Source organism: Bos taurus, chromosome X (genome assembly GCF_002263795.3).
Source record: "Bos taurus isolate L1 Dominette 01449 registration number 42190680 breed Hereford chromosome X, ARS-UCD2.0, whole genome shotgun sequence".
Taxonomy (NCBI): domain Eukaryota; kingdom Metazoa; phylum Chordata; class Mammalia; order Artiodactyla; family Bovidae; genus Bos; species Bos taurus.
The window spans coordinates 5,162,783-5,177,610 of record NC_037357.1 but is presented as its reverse complement, the minus strand read 5'-3'; the positions used below and the strand labels follow the sequence as shown (position 1 = coordinate 5,177,610).

At 41.0% G+C, this 14,828-nt stretch overlaps 1 protein-coding gene across 4 annotated transcripts; it reads left to right on the top strand.

Moving 5' to 3' along the window:
* The first annotated feature begins 2,038 nt into the window (after positions 1 to 2,038).
* C1GALT1C1 (C1GALT1 specific chaperone 1) lies at positions 2,039 to 6,089 on the top strand. 4 transcript variants are annotated; one of them, XM_005227464.5, is made up of 3 exons: positions 2,072 to 2,209; positions 2,844 to 2,957; positions 4,366 to 6,089. In XM_005227464.5, exon 3 carries the CDS (start codon positions 4,371 to 4,373, stop codon positions 5,325 to 5,327), a length of 957 nt encoding a protein of 318 aa, XP_005227521.1. In that variant the 5' UTR covers positions 2,072 to 2,209; positions 2,844 to 2,957; positions 4,366 to 4,370; the 3' UTR covers positions 5,328 to 6,089.
* The last annotated feature ends 8,739 nt before the right edge of the window (positions 6,090 to 14,828 follow it).

Below are 14,828 nucleotides of genomic sequence, written 5' to 3'. Positions count from 1 at the left end.
ACAGATCAAACATATGTGCACATATATAAAACGGTTTCTTTTCTGCAAAGCATAATCACACCATACACATTATTCTGCAACTTGTTTCACTTAACTAAGTGTGTGTGTGTGTGTGTGTGTGTGTGTGTGTGTGTGTGTGTGTGTGTGTGTGTGTGTGTGTATAGATATAGGTCATCGCTGGTGGCTCAGTGGGTAAAGAGTCTGCCTGCAATGCGGGAGACCTAGGTTCAATCCCTGGGTTGGGAAGATCCCCTGAAGAAAGAAATGGCAACCCACTCCAATATTCTTGCCTGAGAATTCCATGGACAGAGGAGCCTGGTGGGCTACAGTCCATGGGGTTGCAGAGTCGGACATACACACACCTCACACACACATACACGAGGTGGTTGTGGTTTAGTCAGTACACATGTATTAATATATATGTGACAATAGACAATGTATGTCATTTAACAAAATATAGTGGAAATACTCTGCCGTCTTAAGCTCTTTTCCAGTTCTAAAATTTATTTTTGTATTCCTCTGGAGAACGTACCACCATGTATTTGTAATGGATTATTTAATATCTTTATTCCCAGCTACACTGAGAGTTCCTTAAAGGCAGGGGGCTAATTTTGTTCACCACTGTATCTCCAGAATTTAGGGTAGTGCTGCCAGGAGAGTGCGGAGAAGGCAATGGCACCCCACTCCAGTACTCTTGCTTGGGAAATCCCATGGACGGAGGAGCCTGTTAGGCCGCAGTCCATGGGGTCACTAAGAGTCGGACATGACTGAGCGACTTCACTTTCACTTTTCACTTTCATGCATTGGAGAAGGAAATGGCAACACACTCCAGTGTTCTGGCCTGGAGAATCCCAGGGACGGGGGAGCCTGGTGGGCTGCCGTCTATGGGGTCACACAGAGTCGGACATGACTGAATTGACTTAGCATAGCCAGGATAGTGAGTGCCTAAAATCTATTTGTTCATTGTTTCAGTGCTTCCTGAAACTTTCAGTCCACTTAAACTGGGTCACTGCCAATACTCAAATATACGTGTCTTTAGGAACTCAGGGCTGGGTAAATCACCACTTAAAGTTATTTGGATGGAACCTGGTGACAGTACATTTTAAAAATGTGTAAGATTTTGTGCTTTTTAGCAAAAACCCCTTTATGTCACAAAAATGAATTTTAAGACAGCTCGCATGTTTAGCAGAAAGCGAGCTCTACACTTGTAATTAGACCTGAGTTCTAGTTCCTCTTCTGCAGTTAATTACTCTGTGATCTTTAGAAAGTTCCTTACCCTTCCTTTCCGGTCCTGATTCCTCATCTGTTGTTCTAACATTCATTAATTCCACAAATGTATACTGTCCGCGGCGTGCTGGTAACTAAGGCTAGTGATACAGGGGTGAGTAGCATAACAGCTAATAGCTAGGGAATGCTTACTCTAGGCTTGGTCTTTTGCTAATAAGAGTCAAAGGCACTATCTCATTTAATCTTCTATGAGATAGCACTACCGTGATACTTTCTGTACTTTACAGAGGGGGAAAGTGAGGCATAGCGAGGTGAAGTAACGTCCCCTGCATACCAAATGACGCGGTGACGACAGCACTGAACTCTGGACAGTGGGGCTTCAGATACCGTTCCAATAACCTTAGCGACTCCTTGCCCTCATAATTTGGTGACTGTTTCAGTGGTCTGCATTTAACCTCAGCCCAGGGGTACTGGATGGAGCACCCTCTTGGTGCAACGTCTCAAGGGTTCGTCAGAGAAACCAATGAGAGACCTGACACTCGGATGGAACGCTCTACTCCGCTCTCGCAGTTTCCACGCCCGGAAGGTGAGGCGGTGGGAGGTGTTGACGGGTCGTACGTGCACACGCACGCCTCTCTCGGCGTCCCCTTTGGTATGGGCCAGCGTGCGGGTCACGCCAGCCCGACGCGCTTCTCGGAACTCGGCAGGGGGCGGGGAGAAAAGGCGCGCTGCGTGCGCGCCGGCCCCTCCGACGTCGGTGCGGCGGGAGGCTCCGCCCGACCGAGGGCTTCTTTGCCCCGCCCCCTTCCCGCGCCGTCGTGGCGGCCACTTCCTGGCCCTCCCCAGCTTTTGCGAAACCAACGAGAGGACACCGCCTGCATCTAGAGCAGCCCAACCAGGAACGTAACCGAGTGGCGCGCGAACGTGAGAGGAAAGCTGTGCGCGGCTGCGCTTTCCCGCCCCTGAACCGTTCTAGACGCGGGTGAGTGCTGGGGCTTCGGCCCGCACCTGGAGCTGCCCGCGGAGCAGCTCCCGGAACGACCCCGCCCCTCTCCAGGGTAGGCCTCGGCCCTGGCTCACTCCCAGCATGCTCTACGCGAGGTGCCCAGGCAGGTCCAGTGGGAGGAACAGTGAGGGGGAGAGATTGAGCGCCAGCTTCCTAGAAGCGCTCCCTCTGCCCCTCCTTGGGGTCTTGGGTTGACCGTGTTCTCCCCCTCACTTACGTTCTCCATTTCATCCTCCTCCCTTTTCCATACTCCGCCCCAACCACCTTCATCTAAAGAGACTCGTATGGAAAACCACTCTGGTAGTTTCTGCCTTGTTTGTGCCCGTGTGCAGTTTTAAGTTTCCCTCCCCTCTGCACCAAATATCCTATCATGCGCATCACATATCATGTGCTACTCCTTAGGAAAATTCGTGCAAATGACTTATAAGTAGTATCCCCATCAAGAAGAATCCTGACATCCATATGCCATTATCAAGCTAAGAAACACTACTGAATTATCATATATTGACCAGAAATAATATGAAATGCCAAAGACCTATGTAAAAGAATTCATTTTGCAGTGCATCTGACAATTCTGCTTGTTTCCTGTCAATTCTCTTTTCCTTATTAGAGCTGTGACCGAGTTCTGTGAGTGACAGAAAAACTGTCCTGCCTCTTTCCCCACTCCCCCACCCCTGCTTGAGAATTACGTCTGTCAAGCTATTCCACACCTGTTCCTTCAAAGGTAATGGAAGTCAAAGTCCATTTCCTCTAAAACCGAGGGATGGTGTCCTTGAGGCAGTATGGTGGTGTTAGATGCAAGATCTGTTAAATTATGATTAACAGATCTTACATGTTTCTTCATTTATAGGAAAACAGGGTTATTCAGTAACTTGTTTATTATCAATAATATGGATAGAAGCACTGTTGAGGTCATTATTCTGTACCAGAAAAAACATTAAACTGATGTCAGGATATGTGACTTCTAGTTCATTTCTACTACTGACTGTGACTTTGGGTCAGTTACCTAACCTCTGTGGACCCTCTATTTCCCTATTTGTAAAAAGAGAAAAGCGACATTAAGTATCTTCTAAGGCCACTTTCAACTTAAAGAAACAAAGGGAAAAAATCTAAGTAGCTCAGAACATTCCTTGTGGAGATGGAAAGGAGATTGGGAAATTTTCAACAGTTGTATTTAATGTTGACTTTTCTTTTAATTTCTAATTGAAATCAAAGTGTAGACTTTTTACTTCCCCAAAGAATAAACAGATGCCTTTGGAGGAAATAAAAATGTTCATTAATGGTCCCCAGATATGCCTTATATTGACTCAGTTCTCATCCAAATAATTTAACTCTTTTCATTATGGGCTTTTATTACATCAGTTAGTTGAGATACTGTGTTGAAAGTCATTTAGTCTTAGGAACAAGAGGGTAAATATTAACAGATATGGTATCAATTCCAAGAAATTTGCTTTAGATGTACTCAAAACATCTGGTAGCAGCCATCGGTTAAATAAAGCTTTAGATTGAGAACAAAAGCCAGCACAGATACCAGTGATGATATAGCAACTGTAAGTGGTTTTATTTGTTCAGTTTAATCACCGACTCAATGGACGTGAATTTGAGTGAACTCCGGAAGCTGGTGATGGCCTGGTGTGCTGCGATTCATGGGGTCGCAAAGAGTCGGACACGACTGAGTGACTGAGCTGAACTGAACTGAAGATTTTCTTGTAAAAGTCCATTTATAGCTGCAGAGGTATTTAAATAATATAATGCAAGCTTGTGAAACAAAATTCCTTTCAAGAGAATGATGGACAGACTACCTCTGTAACATTGGTTTCTGGAGTCGGTACTTTTAATTCAGTACTTAGTTAATTAAATCCCCATAGATGAAGTGCAGAAATAGCCTCCCAGAAAATTCTACGGCTGCGAGGTATTTCTGCAAAGTTCCAGTTTATACCGAGCAGTAAGATACCATTGGAAGCAAAAAATTCTTAAGATTCTCTTGTACTATTTGCAACTGATTCCATGTCAAACCTGGGAGCCTTTTTTTCCTTAACATTAAGAGCCAAATGTAAGTATAGGGGAACTATCAAATCATTAGACTAATCCTTTTCTATTAAGTATCCTAAAGTTCTTTTTCTTCTTTATAGGAAAAATGCTTTCTGAAAGCAGTTCATTTTTGAAGGGTGTAATGCTTGGAAGCATTTTCTGTGCCTTGATCACTATGCTAGGACACATTAGGATTGGTCATGGAAGTAGAATGCACCACCATGAGCATCATCATCTCCAAGCTCCCAATAAAGAAGACATCTTGAAAATTTCAGAGGATGAACGCATGGAACTCAGTAAGAGCTTTCGGGTATACTGTATCCTCCTTGTCAGACCCAAAGATGTGAGCCTCTGGGCTGCAGTGAAAGAAACTTGGACCAATCACTGTGACAAAGTAGACTTCTTCAGTTCTGAAAATGTTAAAGTGTTTGAGTCAATTAACATGGAAACAAATGACATGTGGTTAATGATGAGAAAAGCTTACAAATACGCCTTTGATAAATATAGAGACCAATACAACTGGTTCTTCCTTGCACGCCCCACTACGTTTGCTATTATTGAAAACTTAAAGTACTTTTTGTTAAAAAAGGATCCATCACAACCTTTCTATCTAGGTCACACTGTAAAATCTGGAGATCTGGAGTATGTGAGTATGGAAGGAGGAATTGTCTTAAGTATAGAATCAATGAAGAGACTTAACAGCCTTCTCAGTATTCCTGAGAAGTGTCCTGAACAGGGAGGGATGATTTGGAAGATATCTGAAGATAAGCAGCTTGCTGTCTGCCTGAAATATGCTGGAGTGTTTGCAGAAAATGCAGAAGATTCTGAAGGAAAAGATATATTTAACACCAAATCTGTTGGGCTTTTTATTAAAGAGGCAATGACTAATCACCCAAACCAGGTAGTAGAAGGATGTTGTTCAGATATGGCTGTTACTTTTAATGGACTGACACCTAATCAGATGCATGTAATGATGTATGGGGTATACCGTCTTAGGGCATTTGGGCATGTTTTCAATGATGCATTGGTTTTCCTACCTCCAAATGGTTCTGACAATGACTGAGAAGTGAAACAAGAGCATGTATATGATCACCGTACAGGACGTGTATTGTTGTTATTTGTAGTAACAACTGCATATATATCCAACACAGCAGTATGTTTCTTTTTTTGTTTTCTTTTTCAATTTGGTGGCACTGATGTATTCCCACATTGAAGTTTAGTAGTACATTTTTAAATAGGGTGGATTTTTTTTTCTTAAAAAATATGATAATTTCAACTGTGTTGGAAAGAAATGTCCTAAGAATAATAATTTTACAAATAAAGGATATATTTATAAGTAATATATGTGATAAATTGTAAATTATGAACATTAAATCTGTGGCACATTTTTTTGCTGATTGGTTAAAAATTTAACATGTCTTTTTAGCTTGCTAAGATATGCAAATGAAATCTCTAATTTCGAATCTGTGATTAAAGTAAAACTTTTAGCTATGTGTTTCTGTTACTTCTAATGTTGGTTTATGTTCTAAGCCCTCATAAGTGCCAATGGATTTGCTTTCTCAGAATACACAACCAAGCAACCAAAAGAATGTTCCCAACCCCTGTTAAAGTGAAAGTTGAAATCTGTCCATGAAACTGAAGATTACTTACAAAGGTTAATAATTTTCCTGGGAGCTAGTTTATTCCTCGGCATATACAATTTCTCTATGCATATATTGAAATTGGAGTGGTGACCGTAAAGAATGTAATTCATTTAACTTCATTGTTTCCCAGTTAATCAAGCTCTCAGCTATGGCTTGAATAAAAATATACCAGTTGAGATTGATTTACTCCTGCAGAGCAAGTGAGTTCTGTGGAAATCTCCTTTGTTGTTGTTTAATCGCTAAGTTGTGACCAACTGTTCTGAGACCTCATGGACTGTAGCCCACTAAGCTCCTCTGTCTGTGGGAGTTCCCAGGCAAGAATACTGGAATGGGTTGCCATTTTCTTCAGGGGATCTTCCAACCCAGGGATCAAACCCAAGTTTCCTGCATTACAGGCGAATTCTTTACTGCTGAGCCACCAGGGAAGCCCCTTTGTGCTTAGTCTCACAGTCGTGTCCAACTCTTTGCAACCCCATGGACTGTAGCCCACCAGGCTCCTCTGTCCATGGAATTCTCCAGGCAAGAATACTGGAGTGGGTTGCCATGCCCTTCTCCAGGGAAGCCCCTTTAAATCTCCTTTAAAGAACTCCTTTTGGTAGTCTGGCAGTTTCATTTACCTGGGTTGAATCTGCCCTGGTTTTTGTTTACCTGTTCAAATTTTGAGATTTTTTTTTTGCATGTTCTTGATTGTATCGTATGTTGATTGCACCTGTTTGGTGTGGAGGCCTTAACCTCACCATTCACCTCGGATTACTATGCCATTTGCCTGATTTCAGTGGCTACCTAGAAGCCTTAAGGATGGTAGATACAATAACTTCTGTCTTCATAAATTTGTGAAATACTTGGAGCTGATTTGCCCTCTTATTAGGCCTGCACATGCCATATAAGTCAGATCCATAAGCCTCCACAGGGTGCGAGACCATGACATTTTAGAGATCAATTTTTCTTGTAACTGGCCTCATGATGTTAATAGTCTACCACAGCTTTTGTAAGCCAGAAAGAGAATTTCCTTAAGAAGGCCTTGGGCTACAAATTATCAATCATCAGAGTAGTGTGTAAAACCCTTTGTTTTAATTTGTACGATCTTCCTCATTGGGACTCTTGGTTAAGATGAAAGGTTATTAATTTAGAAAAGTAACAAATCAAGCACCCTAATATGTGGTCTCAGATGTAATTACTACAAACCAAATCATATTCAGTGAGTATAATGATGCACAGTATCTCACTGAGTGTGACACCCAGTTTACAAGTATCACCTTGCCCCCAACACCAATATATTAAAATTTTTTCTAGTGTATTATCACCTTCAATTACATTAGGGTATCAAAATATTGTTGAAATAAATATATTAGAGAATGCATTCCATTGTTTGATTTCCTAGTGGGTACTAAGGTAACAATTGCTTTTTAAACCAAATTGATGCTCTTGATTGTATTTTTATACGAGTATTCCTTTATAAAAGGGACTTTTCCTGGTAGCTCCGCTGGTAAAGAATCCACCTGCAATGCAGAAGACCCTGGTTCAATTCCTAGGTTGGGAAGATCTGCTGGAGAAGGGATAGGCTACCCACTCCAGTCTGCTTGGGCTTCCCTGGTAGCTCAGCTAGTAAAGAATCCACCTGCAATGCGGGAGACCCGGGTTCAATCCCTGGGTTGGGAAGATCCCCTGGAGAAGGGAATGGCTACCCACTCCAGTATTCTGGCCTGGAGAATTCCTTTATAAAATGTTAGTTGTCTTAAATAATATACTGTCTCTTTGAACATATTTGTACCTAGTCTTGTAGATAAAACGAATCAGTAACACAGAAAATTGTGCTATAGAGGTCATGGTACAGATTTGATCATGCATTCAGTAGTCAAAAACTGTAACCCTAACTACAGTCTTATTGGGAAGAGAGTTGGGAAGAATGGACATCTAATGAGAATTGATCATGATTGTGAATATATTTTACATATGGCTGGCTAATGCCTACTATATTGGACAACACAGGTCTAAACCAGTTCCCCAAGTGTGAGACCCACTGGCTGAATGTAAATGAGAGAAAACTAAGTTTCTTCTAAAAGTTATATTTATCTTTCTGGTTTTCTTGAATGCAGTGGAAACTGCACCTTGACTTTAATTAGGCCCCAGGCCATCTCCTTGCACAAGTTCAGTCACTAGACCTTCTTTTTCAAAACACTGGATTTGGAGCAAAATATAGATTAGATCTCTCGGCTTTTTTCTTCATGTAGCTAGAAGATTGCTTGTGTATCAAATCTGATTTATAATGCCCAGATTTTTCTGTAATGCATTTAAACAAACCCATCTATTGGGCTTAAAGCAGGGAACACCTATATTAGAAAAGTTACTGAAAGCACAGTTTAGTAATGATGTACCACTAATTTTCTACTCGTTTAAAATGTTCTGTTCCTTTTAGTGCCAGCTCACTTGGATTGATGCATTCGCTGCATGTCTGAGTGGATATGTGAAGAGCCTGTTTGTAGTAGTTTAGCTTTCTTTTGGCATAGAAAAAAAATTCAGAAATTTTTGCCAACTTTCCCACAAAGGAATCCCCAAAGTCTAATGAAAGAATAATAACTCAATTCCAATATAATCAAAGGTAAAATACTGTATTCAAAGGATAATGGAGGAAATGACTTATTTAGAAAGTATGAAATGGTGAAATGAAATGATGGTGTGTATCTGGGGTCTCTAGCATAATAGAAAAGTCCACTTTTATTAGTGTGGAATCTATACGCTATACTATTCCTTGCATATATTGAATACCCATTAGCTCAACACTAGACCTGGTTATTTTGTGGAAAGCAAAAAGGCCCAAACACATGATTCATACAGGCAGTCAAACAATCATTTCATATAAGCTTTGCATGAGCAATAAAACAAGCCATTGTTTACTATTAGAATATGGTGGTCCCCTTTTCCTTAAAAATCATTTTGATAAGTGCCGTTTCTCTTAACCCACATAATCCCCATTTCTTTGATAACTTTCACTGATTCTGTGCAAGAATGGCCATGCTGGTTTTGCCATTGCTTTGGCAATTTAGTGAAAGACCTGGGAGGAAGAGCAGGGCCTAAAAATAAAACTAAGATTTTCTATGAATGGATGGATGGATGGAGTGAGAAGCTGCATGTGTTCACTTGTGTCTGACTCTTTGTGACCCCATGGACTGTAGCCTTCCAGGCTTCTCTGTCCATGGGGTTCTCCGGGCAAGAATACTGGAGTGGGTGGCCATCCCCTTCAGGGATCTTTCCGACCTAGGGATTGAACCCAGGTCTCCTCTGGTGGCTCAGCTGGTGTAGAATACACCTGCAATGCAGGAGACCTGGGTTCGATCCCTGGGTTGGGAAGATCCCCTAGAGAAGGGAAAGACTACCCACTCCAGTATTCTGGCCTGGAGAATTGGACTGTATAGTCCATGGGGTGGCAAAGAGTTGGACACCACTGAGCGACTTTCACTTCACTTCTGCACTGCAGGCAAATTCTTTACCACTGAGCCACCAGGGAAGTACAGGAGTGAGGAAGGATGCCCTTAATTATGTGACAGGCTTACATTTGGAAAAAAAAGTAAGCAGTGCTTCTAATGAATGAGTGATAAGAGACATCTACAAAGGTACTCAAAGTGTAGAATGGGGATGTTTTAATAGTCAAAACACCAGGCCCATACCATCATGAGGAAAAAGTGGTCCTAACTTGGGGCTTCCCTGGTGGCAGTAAAGAATCCACCTGCAATGCAGGAGACCTGGGTTTGATCCCTGGGTCAGGAAGATCCCCTGGAGAAGGAAATGGCAACCCACTCCAGTATTCTTGCCTGGAGAATTCCATAGACAGAGGAACCTGGCTGGCTACAGTCCAGTCCTAACTTGATGGAAGACTATTTTTTTTAATTTTTATTGACGAAGAGTTGATTCACTATGTTGTGTTAGTTTCAGCGTACAGCAAAGTGAGTCAGTTACACGTATACATATATCCATTCTTTTAGATTATTTTCGCACATAGGTTATTACAGAGTATTGAGTAGAGTTTCCTGTGCTATACAGTAGGTCCTTATTAGTGTACATAGTAGTGTGTATATGTCAATCGCAATCTCCCAATTTATCCCTCCCACTGATGGAAGACTTTAAATACTGGCGCTGAGAGTCTTCTTTTCCCTATTTACCGCTCTAAGGTATTCACCTCTAGAAGGAAACTTCAAGGAACACTGCCCATTCTCCATCCCAGTGCCATCCAATAGAAATGAAAGCCACATGTGTAGTTTAAAAATTTCCACTAATATTAGCCACATTTAAAAAGGTGAAATTACTTTTAATATTATATTTTATTTAACCCAATATATCTAAAATATTGTCATTTCAATGTATAAGTGACAGAAAAATGGGATACTTTACAGTATTTTATTAAGTCTTTGAAACCCAGTGTGTATTTTACAGTTACAACACGGGTCTAACCAATTCCAGAAGTGTGAGACAACATCCCACCCTGGGGCTGACATGTGAATGGAGAAAACTTGAAGTTTCTTCTTAAAGAGCTGTTTATTTTTTTGTCTTGAATGCTATGGAAATTACAACCTGACTTTTAGCAGGCCCCAGGCCATCTCCTTGTACCAGTTCCATTACTGGATCTTCCTTCTCACAAGGAAGTATCACTGAATACTCCTTCTCTAAATTAACTCTTCCCTGGTGGCTCAGACGGTAAAGCGTCTGCCTATAATGCAGGAGACCCGGCTTCAGTCCTTGGGTTGGGAAGATCTCCTGGAGTAGGAAATGGCAACCCACTCCAGTATTCTTGCCTGCAAAATCCCATGGATGGAGGAGCCTGGTAGGCTACAGTCCATGGGGTTGCAAAGAGTCAGACATGACCGAGCGACCATGTCTTTCACTTCACTTCACTTCTCAAAATTAACTCAGTAGATCTGGAGTGAAATATAGATTAGACCCCTCAGCCTTTTCCCTTATATTGTTGCTGTTATTTAGTGGTTTCAGTCGTGTCCAACTCTTTTGTGACCCCAGGGACTGTAGCCCATTAGGCTCCTTGTCCATGGGATTCTCCAGGCAAGAATACTGGAGTGGGGTGCTGTGCCCTCCTCCAGGGGAAATTCTTGACCCAGGACTGTAGCCCATGACTGTAGCCATGTCTCCTGCTTTTAGGGAGATTCTTTTTTTTTAAGTATGTATTTATTTATGGCTGTGCTGGGTCTTTGTTGCTGCTTGTGGGCTTACTCTAGTTTTGGCGAGAGAGGGCTACTCTCTAGCTGTGGTACCCCGGCTTCTCACTCCAGTGGCTTCTCTTGTGGCAGAGCGTGGCTCTAGGGCGCAAAGTAGTTATAGCACCCAGGCTTCGTTGCCCTTAGGCCTGTGAGATCTCATATCAGGAATCAACCCATGTCCCCTGGATTCTAAGGTGGATTCTTAATATTCTTAATCACTGGACCACCAGGGAAGCCCCTGCAGGCAGATTCTTTACTATCTTAGCCACCCAGGCTTGGCAGCCACCTACTGTTACCTCATTCTAATCCTACTCATATTTTCCCACTGTGGTATACAGGCTCGGCCAACTTACACTTATCTCCAGTAGCCCATAAACAAAGATGGCGATGCAACTGAGGGCCAAGACTAACATTTTATGAAATATGAGGGGAGATTTTCTGCAAAACAGGCTTAGCAATCAAGTTGAAATTAGGTTCAAATCCCAACTCTGCCATTTATTAGCAATGTGTCCTCAGGAAAGTTAACCCTTGTTTCCTCGTTTGCAAAATGAGAATTAAAATCTACCTCATGGAGGGACTTCCCTGGTAGGTCCAGTCGCTAAGACTCTGTTCCCAATGCAGGGGGCCCAGGTTCAATCCCTGGTCGGGGAACTAGATCCCACATGCCACGACTAAAGATCCTGTGTGGCACAACTAAGACCTGGCACAGTCAAATAAATCTATAAAAACAAATAAAATCTACCTCATGGAGCAGTCATAAAGATTAAGCAAGATATATAAATAGAGCTTATATATACAGTAGGTACTCAAGTAATGTTATTTCCCTTTCCCTCTGGCCCATTTGAACAAGTTTAACTAGCATTTTACACAGTTAAATATGTATCAATCCTTTTTATTAAGTATCTTTCTGGTAAAATATTAAAATATTGATGTGAATAACAGCTGGTACTGAATATTCAAAGTCACAAGGGAACTCCTTCATTAATAGTTTTAAGATAACATCTATACACTGAATCTGTGCCATGCAATAAAATAGCTCTTCCTTGAGCAGCTTTTTAATAAAGTAAATATTTTTTTAAGGAGAAGATTGGAAGTTCCTTTTAAGAACATTAACCTAATACATGTTCCCCTTTCACAGCAAATTAGACATTATTGGAGCCAAAATTACCCAAATCAATATGATTTCTATCTCCTCACACTTTAATCAAGATACTTCTCTCTCTTTGTCTCTTTTGTTTTAGTTTTTTGACCATGAGGCACGTAGGATCTTAGCTCCCCAAGGGGATCAAACCACCCCCCAACACTAGAAGGCGGAGTCCTAACCACTGGACCGCCAGGGAAGATGCTTCTCTATATTAAAAAAAAAAAAAAAAAAAAAAACTACTGCTTTAGTAAGACTCTTCCATCCACAGTAAAAGCATCTGGGCAGTTGGTACTTGAAAGAGAAATGGATTTGACAATACCAAGAAGCTCATGAGGCCATGTGCCTTCTCTCAGACCTCTGCATTTGGGAGCAAGAAAGCAGAATTACTTTGTGGACTCCTTTAAAAACATTTTACAAAATATAAGATTTTTTACCCTGTAAAACATAAAATAAGTGCAGTGTAAGCTTACAAGTTTTTATGACAGTTTAGCCCCTACTATTTTTGAAGCAGAATAAAGCATTGCCAGCCATAAATTATCTTCCAGTCATGTGCTTTTTTGAAAGCTATTTAGGAGATAGAGGTTAATTTGATGGATTAGAGACTGCTGTTATCCCACTAAATGAAAATGTTTGTACTCTATATTCAAATACAGTTCAGTTGAGCTTTTTATAGGACTTTAGTTTCCTGACCAGGGACTGAACTCGTGCCCTCTGCAATGGAAGCATGGAGTCCTAGCCATTGGACCAATAGGGAATTCCAAGGTTGAACTCTCTTAAACCCAAAATGCTTACATAAGCAAACTTTACAAAGACTGTAGTCATGCAAAAGCATACTTTTTCCTCATCCTGGATAAGCCAACTCTCTAAGAAAGCTGTCCACAGCCTACAGGGCAAAAAAGACCCCTCAGTCAGTAAAAAGACCCCTCAGTCAGTAAAGAATCTGCCTACAATGCAGGAGACCTGGGTTCAATTCCTGGGTCAGGAAGATCCCCTGGAGAAGGAAATGGCAACCCACTCCAGTATTCTTGCCTGGAGAATCAGATGGACAGAGGAGCCTGGCAGGCTACAGTCCATGGGGTTGCAAGAGTCAGACTCAACTTAGCGACTAAACCACCACCACCCATCCTCCTCACCCTGCCCAATTTAATCCAGATGCTTAAGTGAACAGTGAATTTTGGCTTTAAAAAATGAATTCTGGATGGGGCAGCAGTAGAACTAATGAGAACACTATCCAGATTAACAAGTACATACAAAATCTTTCAGATGATGAAAAACTAAAAATCTGTTAAAACATCAATATGATAAGACAGACATTCCATGCCTCACAGATAGGGAAACAAAAGTAGAAGTTAAGTGCATGCAGCTTTTAAAAGTTGTCTTGGGACTTCCCTGGTGGTCCAGTGGTTAAGAATCCACCTTCCAATGTGGGATGTGGGTTCAATCCCTGGGCAGGGAACTAAGAGCCCACATGCTGCAGAGCAACTAAGCCTGCACATTGCAGCTACTGAGCCCGCGTGCTCTGGAGCCCATGTGCCACAATGGGAGTCGACATGCTGCAGCACAAGGTCCCAGGTGACACAAGGAAGATCTCACGTGCCACAACTAAGACCTGACACAGCCAAATAAATGAATAAATATAAACAATTATTGCACTAATCCTTTTATTTCTCAAAATGTTCAGGGACAAAATTTGGTGTACTTTAACTTTTCACTCCAAGAGGCAAATCTTTAATAGTACAATTAGTTTGGATGTTTTTATCTATTTTTCCTCCCCATGACCTGTTCTAATGAACATGATATTATTGGTAGAAATTCCTGTGAATCATCTCCACGTCCTTTTCCATATATAAATTATATTCTCCAGGAAGCCAGCTCCTACACCAACTGACCAACCAGCCTGATAGTCTCAACATAGATTTTAAAACTGGTTTTCAATCCTGTTCATTCACTCCTGTTCTGGTGGAGTTGTAGTCCTTTACAAGTACTTAATTAGTTTTAATATAATATTAGATAAATTATCATTATAGTTCATTATATCTACTCATGCTTTTACCTGCTATAAAACAAAGCATAATAAAGTATACACATGATGCATAAAAATAGAATACAAATATACATTTCCATGCATCAATCTCCACGTTGACAGGCAAGATTTCTTTAGGAGTATTGCTGAGAGACTAGGATATTAAGAATATAATTATATTTAGTGTAATTTTTACTGCCTTAATACAATTAATGACATACTAAATGTAAGCGTTCTGAAGGGCTTTCAAAATATATTTTAATGGCCTAAGTCTTACAGGTTATTGAATAACTCAGTAAATTTCTGATTGCTTGAGACCTCAAAAGTGATGGTTATATTTGACACAGGATGCATACATACATTTTCTGTTTTTTCTCTCATCATAAGTCAGTTTCAGTAGATGTTCCTTTAGAAATTGGAACATTTTGAGTTTCCTGAAGAGCCTTGAGAAATGTATTCTCAAAATTAATGAACCTAGATAAACAAAGTTAAAATATTTACCACATTTTGTTTGGGCATACATTCATTTCATATTCCCATTAATATATAA